Raw genomic sequence first — 14,818 nt, forward strand, 5'->3', positions numbered from 1 at the left:
GAGAGAGATCGAGAGAACAGAAAACGTGATGAAAACACACTTTGTGTGGAACTGTGTTTCTCCTCCATGGAACCAGACACAGAGCTCTGAATGGTGAAAACTAAATGTAGAAAATGTAGTTTTTTAGCATTGAGGCTTGAAACAAATAAAATAAAATACAGTATACATAACAGAATTCCCTGGGCTCTGCGGTACCAAGACACAACTTCTGATCGGAGAGGCACACACTTGATCTCTGTACCTAAATGAGAACTATGGCAGAAAGAGCAGTGCTGAGGAATGAGGAAGACCATGTCCCTAACGGCACAAAAGCTATCCTCGTCGGTTTCCTGTCACTCTCTGCTTCCAGTTCTTTCTTCATGTTACACCAGCAGCAAGGGAGAGTGTATGTACTGTACAGTCTGGTTTGTCATGGTCGTTTGTCTCCCTCAGGCAATGTCATCACACCACAGTGTGCCCAGTATAACATGTCCGACATAACATGTCCTGTCCTTATTGCAAAAAGCCAATCAAGTGATCACGGTGAAAACAACTTGGTTCATGGTCCAATTAATTTAATAATTCATAATGGCATTATTTACTGATACAGCAAGGTGTGGCAAAGTCAAAGGTCCTCTCAGTCCAAATGCTGAGGTTGACATCTGGCCCCAAGTGTCTAATGAGCTGATTGATTACAGCAACAACATTTCAGGTGTGTAGCTTTCACAAGAACAACAGAGGGGAGCAGCACAAGTCTGGTAAGGAAAATACACTATTTTTTTCAAATGCTTTGCTTACAATAAGACCTCCCTCCATTTAGTGCATGCTTATAAAGAGATATTACTGTATCTGTGTCCTGCTGAATAGTGGTGGTTGAATAGTTGCTTTTGCATGTGTAATGGCCTCCTAATTCTGCCATTTGCGTAATGGCCCTTTTATATCAATCCAAAGTCACTTAGAGGCAAGGCAGCGAGCGGAGCGTTGATATCTGCCGTCTCGCTGTATAATTTTCCCATTCCCGCTGATGGCCGTGGTTGGCATCCATTGTAACAGGCTGGCTGATTAGTGATTAAAATGTTTACATGGGGAAATAGGTACAGGCATAGGCCCACCACAGAAGACTGCACCCGCACGCAGCTGGCTGCACAAAGACAAATGACTACATGGCTGATGTCTTTTTAACTATGTGCTTCGTTTGCAAAAGGGACCATTCTGGGGGGGAGTGAATAAGGAGAGGCACTGAAGCATAAAATCATACAAGCCAATAAGGGTTCTTTTTTTTTTTTTAAAGATTTAATAGCATTTGTCATGGATGGGTGCAGTTACAATCATAAAACAATGTTAGTCTTGTTTGAGATGCTGGATAGGTCCTTGGTAAAAGCGCGGGCTATGAGAGTATGATGTACACTAGAGTGTGGTAGTACAGCAGCTTTAGGTTCTTTTGTGTGGTGGAGAGACTCAGCTTTACTGAGTCATTGATTAGTTTTCTCTTCCCATTTCATGGTTCTTGCTTCTTGGTCACTTTTCAGAAATGATTAGCTAGAAAAGTCAAGTTCTTATTTGCACATATAGACTTGTTTCCTGAGACATGGTTAAGGCCATTAGAGGATTCCTCATGATTGTCCATATTATTGGGCACATGGACCTTATTTCTGAAGACAGGGGTCCTGCCTCTACAATGCTGATTTGGAGTTGGCCTGGAAGCGTCTGATCCTGAAGGGAGAGAGGTCGTAGGAGGACACTTCTCCTTGGCTGAGTTCACACAGCAGCTTGCCAACGATTGGCCCAAACTTGAAGCCGTGACCTGTGGCGAGGAACCAATCACATTCAGTTAGGTCGTCCAATTGACTTAGTTAAATCAGGGAGTGACTCTAATGTGCTGAAATAATACAATGTGCACCATGTTGTAAGCTACAATGGTCCTCTATAAATAGCCTCTCTGTCTCTCGGCTCATTGTCTGAATCAGACAGTCCGTTTCAGCCCCGCGTTAGTGAACACACAGAGAAGGATGGAAATCATAGCTCTGGCTGTCACAGGGCATCTAGTCATTTCAGTTGGCTCAGGCCAGATGCTATATAAGTTGTTTTGCTCCTACTTTTCGTGATGAGCGTGTGCTGTCAAGTCTAGGAGTGAGATGAGAAAACAGTATATTGTTGCTAGGGGTCTGAAAAGGAAATATCTGAATGTCAATTGGGCTTGAGGAACGCGGCGCGTTTAAAGGCTGACAACGGTCTCCAAGCTCCTGTGGATACTCTTTGGCTTTGAAGTCATAAAAGCTCAGCTCTGACAGTTTGGGCATGTGCGTTTACGCCAGGAAAAAGGGCACAGGGGCCCTCAATGACTGGCCAAACCCACTGGGTGACTTTGTAACCATGGCAACCTCCAGGACCTGCTTTAAAGCACTTGTACCCTGGCTTTGATGACAAATGCTAGCGCAGGAGGGGAAGAGGAGCTTGAAGTTATATTTTTTTATATGGTGGATTAGCTTCAATACAGCACTGCACATTCTTTATCAGAGCATGAGGGTTAAAACACAGACAGTTTTAAAGTCACAGTTATGGTTAGCAATGAGCGGAAGAGGTTAATAGAGATGAATTAGTCATCCTTTCACAATCTGCATTCATTATTGAAATAATCTATACGTACATATCACTAGGCCTCCGGATTACAAAGACCAAAGGTTTCAGAAGCAAAACACTTTTTCATTCCATGCTTGCCCTTGTATTGATTATGTGGCTTTCTTAAATGGCTGTTTCTAACCCCGTGGAGTACATTTGTAGAAAAAAAGGCCCTGTTATCCAGTAGAGCTCTCCCCAGTTCACTGCATGCCAGGTCCTTTAAAAGCTATTACGAGTGGAAATGAATTACACATATAATTAGCTGTAGGAGGCAGCTATCGGAACAGATGGAACAAATGCCAAGAGACCACCCCCCTCCCCTCCCCACCCACACTCACACACACACATAAAGACACGCAAACGCACACGCACACACCGAGACCGCTCCGGAGACGGCTAAGCCAACGTTAATTAGGGAATAAAACGGGTCTGGGCCCAACCTCTTGGCCCTTGACAGCATGCTTTAAAGGCAGCCTTATTAAAAGTTAGGTGTGTTTTCCCTGTGTCAGTGTGATATGCAGCAAACTGGAGCTACCATACAGTGATACCAGTACCATACCAGTACCATGTGAGCAGGCTTTGTGATGTTCTGCAGCCCTGGGAACTTGAACATGTGTTCACATGAAGTTCAATCATGGGGTCAGTGTTTTAGAACACATTTCACACTGGACTTGTGTGTGTTTAAGTTATGGTGAGTTGTGATATCCTTAGTGTTATTGTAATTGTACCAACCACCTGTGTATTACATAATAATACTTGTATATATACACACCTGAGAACCCAGCACCAATTATGATGTTACTGTGGGTGGGATGGCGGTCAAGAACAAAGTGGTGGTCTGGTGTGACCTGCAAAAAACAAGGTTGAATATAGAGTGAACGAGAGAGGGAGAGGCGAAGAGTGATGAGAGAGAGAGAGATTACTGTAGAGAGAAAAGGAAATTACAGGGGAGGGAAGAGAGAAACTCCCCATTAATAATAAATCCCCGTCCATTTTGGACATTAAATGCAAATTGGTGGAGGTATAAAAATTACATTCTGTATGTATTAGTAACTCTGTATGCAGCATTCTGACTACATTAGTGGTTCCAAATGCTGCTCGTAACCTCATGGTTTTTCACTGATGTTTTCCATTAGTCTAATAATGTGGTGCAGACTAGGGTTGGGCGGTTATACGGTTATACCGTAAACCGCACGGTTTTTGAAAATAGCAACGGTATTTGTCAATACCATCATAAAAGAGTCATAAATTGCTATATATAATAAACGCCTTAAGAGTGTTTGTCCAGCACCATTGTCTTTTGTGGTTGAAGATGCTATGAAAGTGATGACAGAACTTTTGTAAACAATGTAACTCGGCTTCGCCTCGTGCCACAACCCTGTACCAGTGGTACATGTCTCCACAACCCCCTTCCTCTCATGGTAAATTGCTTACATTTAATAAGCCTACTGGATGCTAGGTTATGCTTTTAATTAAATGTATTCGTACTGGATTGTAGCCCATATATTTGTTGTTAATTTCATTCTGTTTGGTTGACCGATGCCAGATAATTAATGTCATGTCCTTGCACAATTTTTTATTCAGGCCTATAGGCTACCCGCTGTATTTGTACTCAAGTTTTTTATTTGTAGCTTTATCGATGTTGATAATGTGGTTAACATTTGCTATTCTGTTATTCAGAGAATAAAACTGGAACATGCAGCACATTTCTGTCGTTTTTGTCGTATAGTCCTGATACAGTAAACCACGGTTACATTTGGGGACAGTTTGACGGTGTCAGAAACTCGATACCGCCCAACCCTAGTGCAGACTGAAGGTGACTGGCAGTGGAAACAGAAACAAGACTTTCTCAAGAGTTTCTACTCTGCACCAAAGAGCAGGAGAGACAGAGAGAAAGACATCTGGTATAGAGGATTAATACTGACTGTATACATGCAGCTCTCAACCACTGCAGGCACAGGCTCCAGCCCAGGGAAGCAGCGGGTTATGTAGCGCTGCAGGATGTCGATGTCCCCTCTGTCCGTCTGTCTGTCCCTCTCGTCTGGGTCTGTCTCACTGCCCGTGTGGTAGCACACCTACAGACAATGACAGCAGAAGCCATCTCAGTGAGGGTTCCTTATGTACACGGGGCATTGTGAGGCCACCACAGAAGGGCATTAGCTTGACCTCCTGAGGCTTTCCTTGGCACAAATAGCTTCAGATCTATCCGTGAATTAATGAATAGTGCTTCCCTAGATCAACTCACAATGAAAGCCCCAGGTGTGAGCCTCGTGTGTGTATACAATCATAGAGCTGGACTGTAGTCTAGAAATATATGTAAAGGGCAACAACAACATGTAGTTATTTATTCACGGTAAACATAAGGAAATGAATAATGTATACCCTGAAGCAAGTATGTAATAACCATCCTCTTTCCCACTAACAAAAATAATACCCAAAAGTATGGGAATCAGTGTTAAAGACTGCATTACTGGCCTACTACAATGTACACAGCTAGGCAATTTGTCTGGTAGTTCTACTTGTATAATGTACCCGAGTTTACTTTTTAAAGGCAGCTTAAATGGTCGAGCATCTATATGGGGCCATAGCATTGGTGACTGCTCTGAGTGAATAATGTGATGTGGCATAGCCATCTGTGCCCCCTTCCTTCGCATGCATGTTGTGTGCTATTAGACTCCAAATTCCTGCTGGCTTCCCATCAGGCTGAAAATAGAGACGTATCAAATGGAAGCACACCATAATATGATTATAATGCCGAAAATTATACCCCATAATAAATCAGGAAGTTTGGAAGCCGAGCTAAAATACTTCTGGGCCCAGGAGTGGTTTCTTTGGGTTTCAATTAGAAGTAATTCTACTCTAAGGGGAAAAAACTGACTGATTTAAGTATTACAAAAGGGCTGAAAACAAAGCATAATTCTTGAGCATCTGAATCTTTTTTTCAGTGTAATAAGTGAATGAGACCTCCTCCTTGCACACTCAGACCCCTGCAACTCACATAACCTGGAGAAATTAGCAACTTTGATTACGATGGCAGAAGGATGAAACTCATATGTTGTACAGCTTAATCGGGAATCATATTTAATTTAATCTAATTATTAAACAATACTTGTTGCATGTTATGAAATGTATTCTCATAAATAACAAGGTGAACAGTAGGACAAATTAAGTTTAAACTGATTCTGTTTTCGATGCCTCAGTTGGGCAGATACAAGTGCAGAGTTTCTCTAGTGCAGAAAAACTCTTTTTTTAGCCTTTTTTTTTTACTTTCTTTTTTTAGCCTTTCTGTCGGGATTTGCTGTCATTGTCGTCATGCAGTCAGCATAGATTAATATTATTTAGGGGTGTTTTACTAACCATTTATAGGCAATTATGGGCAATAGAAGGGTGACACAAGATGTTCGCTCACGTGCACAAAATGTTTAGTTGATTGTGATTTATAAAGGGAAAAAGGCGTGGGACGTGCGTGCACACTGTGTTATAAATCGGAATATTTGTGTGCATAAACTTTCTTGCTTTCGTACATACGCAACCTTTTTATGCCAAAGTCTTATGCAACGTTTTATAAACGATCCCCCAGGACCAGTGGCCTAGACTAGATGAATGAATGATGTTCACCTTCATCAGTCCTGGATACTCATTGGATGGGAGGCCATAGATGTGATCCTGGGACTCCTGGGACTCCAATTGGATGAAGCAGGGAAAGCGGCGGTTGATGCTGTAGGATCCCGGAACCTTCTCTCTCCAGTAGCACACGTTAATCTTCACCACCTGACCAGGACAGAAAGTGTTATCAGCATAGAACAAGGGCCACTAGACTCGGGGCCTCCTCAAAAATGGCTATGGGTTTGATCAGGAAGATCTCAGAACTTGAGATCAGCACCATGGACAGCACTGCATGCTGGATCCCTATATGTTTATATTGAGAGCCTCACACCATATTGTTATGTTCTTTTGATTGATGCACATTTCCATAATGGCATTGAAAACCTTTGGAACCCTGGGATTATTACCAATTGATTGTTGGCAGATTCATCCGTTCATGATTGCGACCATTAAACGCTACTTGCTGGTGATGTCTCACGTAGTCCCGGAAACTTTCAATTCGTATAGAGGACGTTTCCCCCTTACTATTGGGCGCTCGCCACACACACACACACACACACACACACACACACACACACACACACACACACCTTTGTTTCTAATGCAACTGCAATTACAAAAGTAGCAGTGTAGTTGTAACCAGAATGAGGCTTTAATGAAATACATACACTCGTTCATATCACATCCTGCGAGAGGTAATAAGGACACAATGTTCAGCAGCTTTCAGTTTAATAAACTAACAGGCTGCCATCTCATTCCGGGGACCATAAAAATTCAGCAGGCACAGCGCAGGCGAGGGAGTGAGCTCATACCTCATACTTTTCTACGTGCTCACTGAGGCATGTCTTTCCCCGGGCCCTCCTTGGTATCCTGAATAATGCAATTCCAATTTTCGCCTTAAATAACAGCCAGTGTTTTTTCATCACCTTTTCTTTTGGTTGGGTAACATATCGCAAGATTGGCTGGTGGACGTTATGGGTGGAGGTGGGGGTTGGTGGGGGGGGCCCCCCTATACCACCATGTGTAAAATACAATCTAGAGATGGTTTGGTATAGTTGGTTTCACTGTTCTGTCAGTGCAAGTGACTCTCCCTTCTGGTTTTCGGAGCCTATTGAAGGGATGGAGAGTCATACAGTGGCTTGCAGCTTACTGTAGCCTGAGGTAAAGAGGCATATTTTTTGTATTTTATAATGGGCTAGTTGGGCTCGTTTTTCGAGGTTGGTCAAAATGTTACCGCTCCAACAATAAAACTCTCTGGATAATAGCAACATGCCTCTCTCTAAAAACAATAACATTCAACACTGTTCTCTCTCAAACCTAATTACAGTAATGTACCAAAACAACAGATACAAAAAAAAAGGAAACACTTAAGTCTCAGCAGTCCTCATAATCCATCAACCACACCAACAACAAGGAGTGCAGTATGAGGAGTATACTGTTGATTTTTCAGGATGGGTTGGACTACTGTGTGTGTGTGTGTGTGTGTGTGTGTGTGTGTGTGTGTGTGTGTGTGTGTGTGTGTGTGTGTGTGTGTGTGTGTGTGTGTGAGAGAGAGAGAGAGAGAGACCGAGAGAGAGAGAGAGAGAGAGAGAGAGAGAGAGAGAGAGAGAGAGAGAGAGAGAGAGAGAGAGAGAGAGAGAGAGAGAGCGCGCTTCAGTTGGTGAGTGAGAGAGAGTGGATTGAGTATTTGAGTGTGTCTGTAGTGGACTGGTTATTTGTGCCTTAATGTTAGAGTGAGTCAGACTCTTCTGAGTGATTAAATAAGCATTGAGTAAGTAAGTGCCTGATGCTGTATGTTTGTGGGCATTAGGATATTGTGGTTGGAATGTAATAAAAAGCATTCATATTGCATTTCTCACTAGGTCGTCATGTTACCCTACCTGTAGTGGTAGTTGTAGTCCTGTTTGGGACAGTAGAGTGTTGGCCCAGGGACCAGCTGTAATCACCAGGCTCTTGGCTCGGTACACCCCAGTGGCTGTCGTCACGGTGACCACAGAGCCTGGCTTGATGTCGATCACCTTCTGTCCATCCTTTATCACGCCTCCATGTTTCTGAAACACCCCCTGGTAGAGCACAATGGTTATGTTTCAATATGGCTCAAAGGACTAACTGACAAACATCCGAGTACAAAGAACAATTTTCGGATTTTGCATGTTCTCAAACTGTACACCATGCAAGTTATACCAGACTTTTTCCATTGCGTCCCTAATTATTTTAATAAACAGTAGTTGTATTGTCTTCATAGACTCAACATTATGTATCGCTCACACTTCTGAATTCATTAGTTTTTCCAAAATTGCATACAATTTCTGACTTGCGACAAGATACAAAAAATAAAGCACATCAGCTACTAAACCTGGCACAGGTACTAAGAAGGAAATATACCTCTTCTGTGGGGTACGCCATTTGTTCTCAGAGCCAATCAAATGCAAGTGCTAACAGCCTATGATGCAAAGACTGCATGTCAATAAATATGATTAAGTGCAGTCAAAGTTCACAGTTGCGACAGCAGGTAGCCTAGAGGTTAGAGAGGCCGGCCAGCAATCGGAAGGTCGCTGGTTCGATCCCCACCCCAGGAGGGAGCTGGATGTAAGCTGGTGACTGGAGGGTTGCTGGCATCATATCTAAGGTATCCTACCACCACTGCTGTTGTGACCGTGAGCAAGGCACTTAACCCTTAACTGCTCCAGGGGCGCCTGACGGCGGCTGACCCTGTGCCCAGAGCCCAGAGCTCTGTTCTCCCTAGGACTGGGGGGGGGCAAAAAGATCATCAATAAACGTATATCTTCTTCTTCTTCTAATTCAAGAATAATTAGCACCAAATATCCTGAGGACAATAATTCCTGGAGTGAGGATCAGTTAAAATGTTACAGGAGAATGGCTGAGCCAGTGGACATGGAGGCACGTATGAAAGAGTTTGACTTTTGGTGGTTAAAACTGGAATGAAGCAGTCTCAATATCTACTGGGCTAGAGGGCAGTCCTTGAGGTGTGTGTGTGTGTGTGTGTGTGTGTGTGTGTGTGTGTGTGTGTGTGTGTGTGTGGGAGGTGGGGGGGGGGGGGGTTAGGGAGAGAGTGTGCGCTTATCTAGAAGGGTGTGTGTTTGAACGCTATATGTGTGTAAAAGCTACAGTTAGGCCGGCCTGAATGGCAGCTAGTGAATCTAACAGGCCAAGCTGGCCAACTACACCAATCCCAGAAACAATTACTGGTGGAGAACATGACCAGTTAGAAGGATTTCTGAGACCAAACCGTTATCCCTTTGGACAAAGTTTGTTCATAACCACAGAAACAGTTGTGGAGACAGACACATGCACACAAGGAGAAATCATGAGGCTGATCGATGATGGCAGATAGTGAGACATCATATTGACAGCAGATTATGCAAGTAGACATTCACGCATGATGGAAATGCATGGTGGTAATCTTCACTGCTGTAGAGGCATCTATTATCACAACTTACGATGAATTGTAATTTATTCTTGATCGGCGCTCCTTACAAAACAGAAGAAACATCTCTCCAATCAATACAATCTAGACAGGGTAATTGTTCAGAAGCAGCACTAAAATAACATAACATTAATTTGACCAGCGTCCTGTTTCTCCCCACTGATTTTCTTCATCTCTGCCAAAGCCAAATTCATTGCCGTGAACCATTTACAGAGTGGGTTCTTAACACAGTAAAACAAAGAAGACTATAATTAAAATGTATAATGTAAAATGTAAATGACCAAATCTCGGTCTGAAATACACTTATAGGTGTTTTCCACCCCTAGTCCTTAGCACATACATTTCCAAATCGAGTGTACTAATGATCATGTTAACTCAGTTAATTAGCAGTTACCACATGATGTACACATAATAGCTGATGAGCTGCAAAGAAGCCATTCATGAATGGTCACTACAGTGCCTGCCTCTTTAATGTGATCACCTAAAGGAAAAACAGAGGCTGTATACTTTGTAGGTTAGTTCTTATTAGCACTTTCTTGCACCACTGAATCCATTTGAGTTGATGTGCATGAACAGAATCTAGCAATTACATCCCTAAGAATACAGAAAACTAATTAGTAATCACTACTCTGGAGTCCTATCATAGTTTTGTAAGCAACATTAAACTTTAAATAGCTTTTTAGTTTTTAATACTTGTGTTGGTTGCCAAAGCACAGTACAAGGCACTGTGATCTTTAGCCTTCACAATGAACAAACATGAACGAGTGCGTGGTTGAAAGCACAACTTGACCTGGCTACTTTTCAATTTGATTACTGTTAGGCTTACATTACATAACATACTCTGTGATGCTCCTACATGGTTCAGGTGGTATTCACCTGGTATCTACCGCAAAAGACACAGTCTAAAATGAGAGTTTCTTCAAAGAATGTAATTGGTATCTGTAGCAATGCAGTGCTTGTATCCCAAAGGAACCAAAATGCAGATTATAGCCAATGACAAGTCACAGTACTTTTAGTTAGTCTCACCTGCACAGCTTTCAGTGCGCGGTCTGCATACAGGACTCCGGCTGTGGTGTCTACCAGGGCTCCATCTCCGCTGGACAGGTTGACATGGGGGATGTGTTGGCTGAACTCTTCCCGCTGTAGGAACACCGTGGGAACATTGTTCCTCTGTAGAGTCGTCTTGACCATCTGGAAGTCCCGCCCCTTCTCTGGGCCCATCACAAGGAGACCAGTGCGTCTGAGGGAGGAGCACATCATCATCATACACAATCTCTCAACATATTCTCTCCAGTGTTTTTTAACATACAATATACCACTTGGTGTAACAGCAGATCTGTTGGTCTGATGAAGGGAGGGTCACCGGATTCACTGCTGTATTATAAGGAACAATAAATGATTGATGGGTGACCATCTTCTGTGGTGTCATTCAATCAGAAACTGGCCACATACACTGTAAATAAGGTGGCAAATGGCCTCTTAAAATGTAATGGAAGGCTATTTGAAGAAACAACAGTTCTTACACTAAGGACACAGGGACTAATTCATGTTGTGTAATATCAGCCTGCAGTATGATTAGTTAGTGTGTCCCATAGCAAAAGGTTATGGAACACAGGCCCTAACACAGCAGTTTGGCTGATGAATGGCTGGGCAGACCGTTGCCAACAGTGTTTTCTAAAGGCGGCTCCAACATCTGTCAGTGGCCATGAGGCATCGGCAACACCAGCTATGGCTCTACTCATTCATCAGGGAATTGTGTGTGTGTGTGCGTGTGAGTGAAAAAGAGAAGTGCATGTTGAGTTGTAAACATGATGCATGATTCAGCCATACTGTATGATGGTTCACCCTGTTTTTGTCTGGCTGGTGTGTGTGTGTGTGTCTGTGTGTGTCTGTGTGTTTGCGTATGTGTGTGTGTGTGTGTGTCTGTGTGTGTGTTTGCATGTGTGTTTGCATGTGTCTGTGTACAAAAGGGCCTTTGGCCAGAGGGTTTTTGGTTATCGTCCAGCCTATCTCAAAGGTCTGTCCCTAGGGCTGACAAACGACAAAGGCAGGAAGCATTCCTCAAAAAGATTCACACAGCCCTACCATTAACATCTCTCATTGAACTGCAGTGTTTTAGTCAGCCCAAGGGCACAGGTGGCCTTCGCAAAGCGACCCATCAGTCACCAGCCTGGGATGACTGTTCTGGGATGACTGGGGTGGGGGGGGCTGGATAACACAACATGGGTGAGGGAGGATACTGGTGATCTATTAGTCTGCTACATACTGTACATAATTATCCATTTGTTATCCAATTCACTGATACGGACAACAAAAAGGGATTGCAATTTTCCCGCAGAAGCTTATTGTTACTGTTTTGTCTGTACCAGGTTTGATCCTGTATTTACGAGCACAAACCTCCTTGCTGGGGGAATGGGAGGTGGGGGTTTATTGGGATGAAAAATCTGTTTCCCTGATTCAAAAGCAGAGAATTGTCTGGGGTGGCTCGCTGACGTGTGAGGTAATGAGAAAGTCATCCATCTATGGTTCAGACAGATTGAAAAAGCACATTGAATGTGACAAATCTCACAGTGTTCTCTGGAAATGCTTTTTGTTATGTTCGATTAAGCGTTTATTTTTTCTGCCGATGGAGACAGAGCTCACCTGTACAGCTTGACACTGGCCTCCTTCTCCAGACGAGACCAGAGCTGGTAGCATTCCTCCATCATGTGAGTGTAGTAGTCCTGGTCGTAGGCCTTACGGATAATGCGTGTCTGGCCATGAGAACTACCGCGGGAGTGGGGCAGGACGAACTGAGGTAGAGCAAGACACACACACACACACACACACACACAGAACATATATTAAACTATTTTGGAATCCCCTTGGCCAGTGTCTGTGTTCTAGGGGATGCCTTGCCTTTCTGTCCTTTACACTTTTGGTTGAAAGTTTTCATTTTTCAAAACTTCCCTCTAGGGTAGCTGTATGTATTATAGTTATGGATGCATTTTGTGGGCAAACTCGTTTGTGTACATTTTGTTGATGCAGCAGTAGATTTTTAGTTCTTGCCAGTGGAGATGGCCTAAAATGCTTAACAGTTATTATAGGCTAATATAAAAACAAGACTAATATAAAAACAAGTCATCACAAGTAATCTAAGCGTTAAAATGCACAAAATTAAGAAATACATTGTTTTCACTAAATTAATATATTGATTAATAACCAAATCAATGCAACAACATTGAAGTAACGCTGAAGTATATATCTGAAGGCTGTAGTGTAGACGGTAACGATAGGGTTATGTAGAATAGTTGACACCAGGCCCGGTGTAGGTACAGCAATTGTTTTTCTCGCACTTCTTGAGTTTTGTAATATGGACATTTATGATATATGTTTATGCTCCAATTGTCTAATTATGTAGTCGGGAGAGAATTCACTGATTCTCACTTTTTCGAATAAATACCACTCAAAGGTACCCCCTTCTCTCGCTCTACAGTATGTACCTACACCGGGCGCCAGAACCAACACCTTGGTGGTCGGGGCAAACAATACAAATATCAGATTAAACAGTCAAACACGGCCCGTTGAACACGTTGAATAAGAACAGTTCTGAAACATTGGGCTGAGCCCACCCCTGCTCATAGTCACCGCCAGGGCAAGACGCACGTTTGGGTGGCCTGAGCTCAACCCTGACACTAGTAAGTGACCTATCCTACTCGATTCAGAGCGACAGTTACACACCTGTTCTAGTAGAAGGGTTTTCTTGTTCTTTTTCGCCAGATGATAGGCAGTGAAGGAGCCCTGAACCCCGGCACCTATCACAACGCAATCGTAATCCTGGGACATGTTGGGTGTGTAGTATATTTACAGCGAACGGCGCCTCTTCATTTGACCTGACTCTAGCCAACTGCTCTTTCACAGACGGCCAAAGTTCTCCAATTACCGTTGCATAACAGCGAATGACACTGCGCTCATGTCTACACTGCCCCCAAGGCAATAAAGCGAGTAGGTTTATACATTCAAGCCCATGTTACAAATTGATCACATAATAATAATAATAATAATAATAATAATAATAATAATAATAATAAAATAACGTTTGCAAGGTAGGCTAATGTAAAGAGGCACATTTTTTCTCGCACTTCTTTTGATATGTTTATGCTCCAATGGTCTAATTATGTAGTCGGGAGAGAATTCACTGATCTTTCTCGAATAAATACCACTCAAAGGTACCCCCTCCTCTCTCTAACTATGGACAAGCAGAGCATCTCTCAACCTATGAATATAACTCCTATGCAATCGATCAGCGAGCAAATTCGCATCGACCCCCGACAGGCACATACTGGGGAGTTAAAAGGGTCGAGGAGAGTCAGAATATCCTCTAAAACCCAGGCTGCACTTGCAAAACTACATTTACAACACATTTAATTTCCAACACACTAGAGGCGATTGTGCTCAGGAGAATGTTGGAGATGTACTGTACCCTCATGTGGCTATTTTTAGTTGTTCAAGCAGTTGTTCAACAATTAATTAAAGAGACCATCATAGTAAATACCAACGATAGCAACTGATTATTAAGTAGTTCAAGGGAGTGCTATTGAGTGTGTTGTTATTACAGTACCCTGTCTTTAATACCTCTACAGTCAGGACAGCTAATGAATACAGAGTTGGGGGTAATAATGGAAGAGTGATGGTGTGCTATTATGGTAGAGGCTGGCTTTAGTGGTGCTTCTGTGTGTACGGTTGTGTGTGTGTGTGTGTGTGTGTGTGTGTGTGTGTGTGTGTGTGTGTGTGTGTGTGTGTGTGTGTAAGAGGTAGAGGGCTGGCTTTAGTGTGTGTCTGTAGACAGCAGGCTGAGCAGATGGATCCTGTGGTCCATCGGGCCTGGAGAGGGTCAGCTGGTCACATACCCCACTGCTCTGCCCTGTCACACACAGATGAAGTGTGAGCCTCCCCACAGATTCTGGGCTGCCATATCACACTACATTAACCAGAGAGACCACATCCTCCTTCCTCTTAATGACACACACACACACACACACACACACACACACACACACACACACACACACACACACACACACACACACACACACACATGTGCGCAGGCGCGCGCACTCACGCAGTGTAGAGTAGCTTAAATTGTAAAATGTCTTATTTATTATATTATAATCACTATCTTTTTAC

General features: G+C 43.1%; 1 protein-coding gene across 2 annotated transcripts; it reads right to left on the reverse strand.

Moving 5' to 3' along the window:
- Positions 1 to 540: 540 nt before the first annotated feature.
- Positions 541 to 13,562, reverse strand: LOC308153049 (peroxisomal sarcosine oxidase-like). Of its 2 annotated transcripts, XM_080526140.1 has the most exons (8): positions 13,373 to 13,562; positions 12,296 to 12,444; positions 10,679 to 10,892; positions 8,085 to 8,267; positions 6,217 to 6,369; positions 4,524 to 4,673; positions 3,371 to 3,446; positions 1,512 to 1,783 (listed from the first exon to the last, which is right to left on the reverse strand). In XM_080526140.1, the coding sequence occupies exons 1-8, from the start codon at positions 13,475 to 13,477 to the stop codon at positions 1,653 to 1,655; spliced, it is 1,161 nt and encodes a 386-aa protein (XP_080382266.1). In that variant the 5' UTR covers positions 13,478 to 13,562; the 3' UTR covers positions 1,512 to 1,652. The 2 variants fall into 2 exon arrangements, with proteins under 2 accessions (XP_080382265.1, XP_080382266.1); XM_080526139.1 differs by lacking the exon at positions 3,371 to 3,446 and having other exon boundaries at positions 541 to 1,783.
- Positions 13,563 to 14,818: the final 1,256 nt, after the last annotated feature.

This window comes from Nansenia antarctica (assembly GCF_963989245.1).
Source record: "Nansenia antarctica genome assembly, chromosome: 3".
NCBI lineage: Eukaryota > Metazoa > Chordata > Actinopteri > Argentiniformes > Microstomatidae > Nansenia > Nansenia antarctica.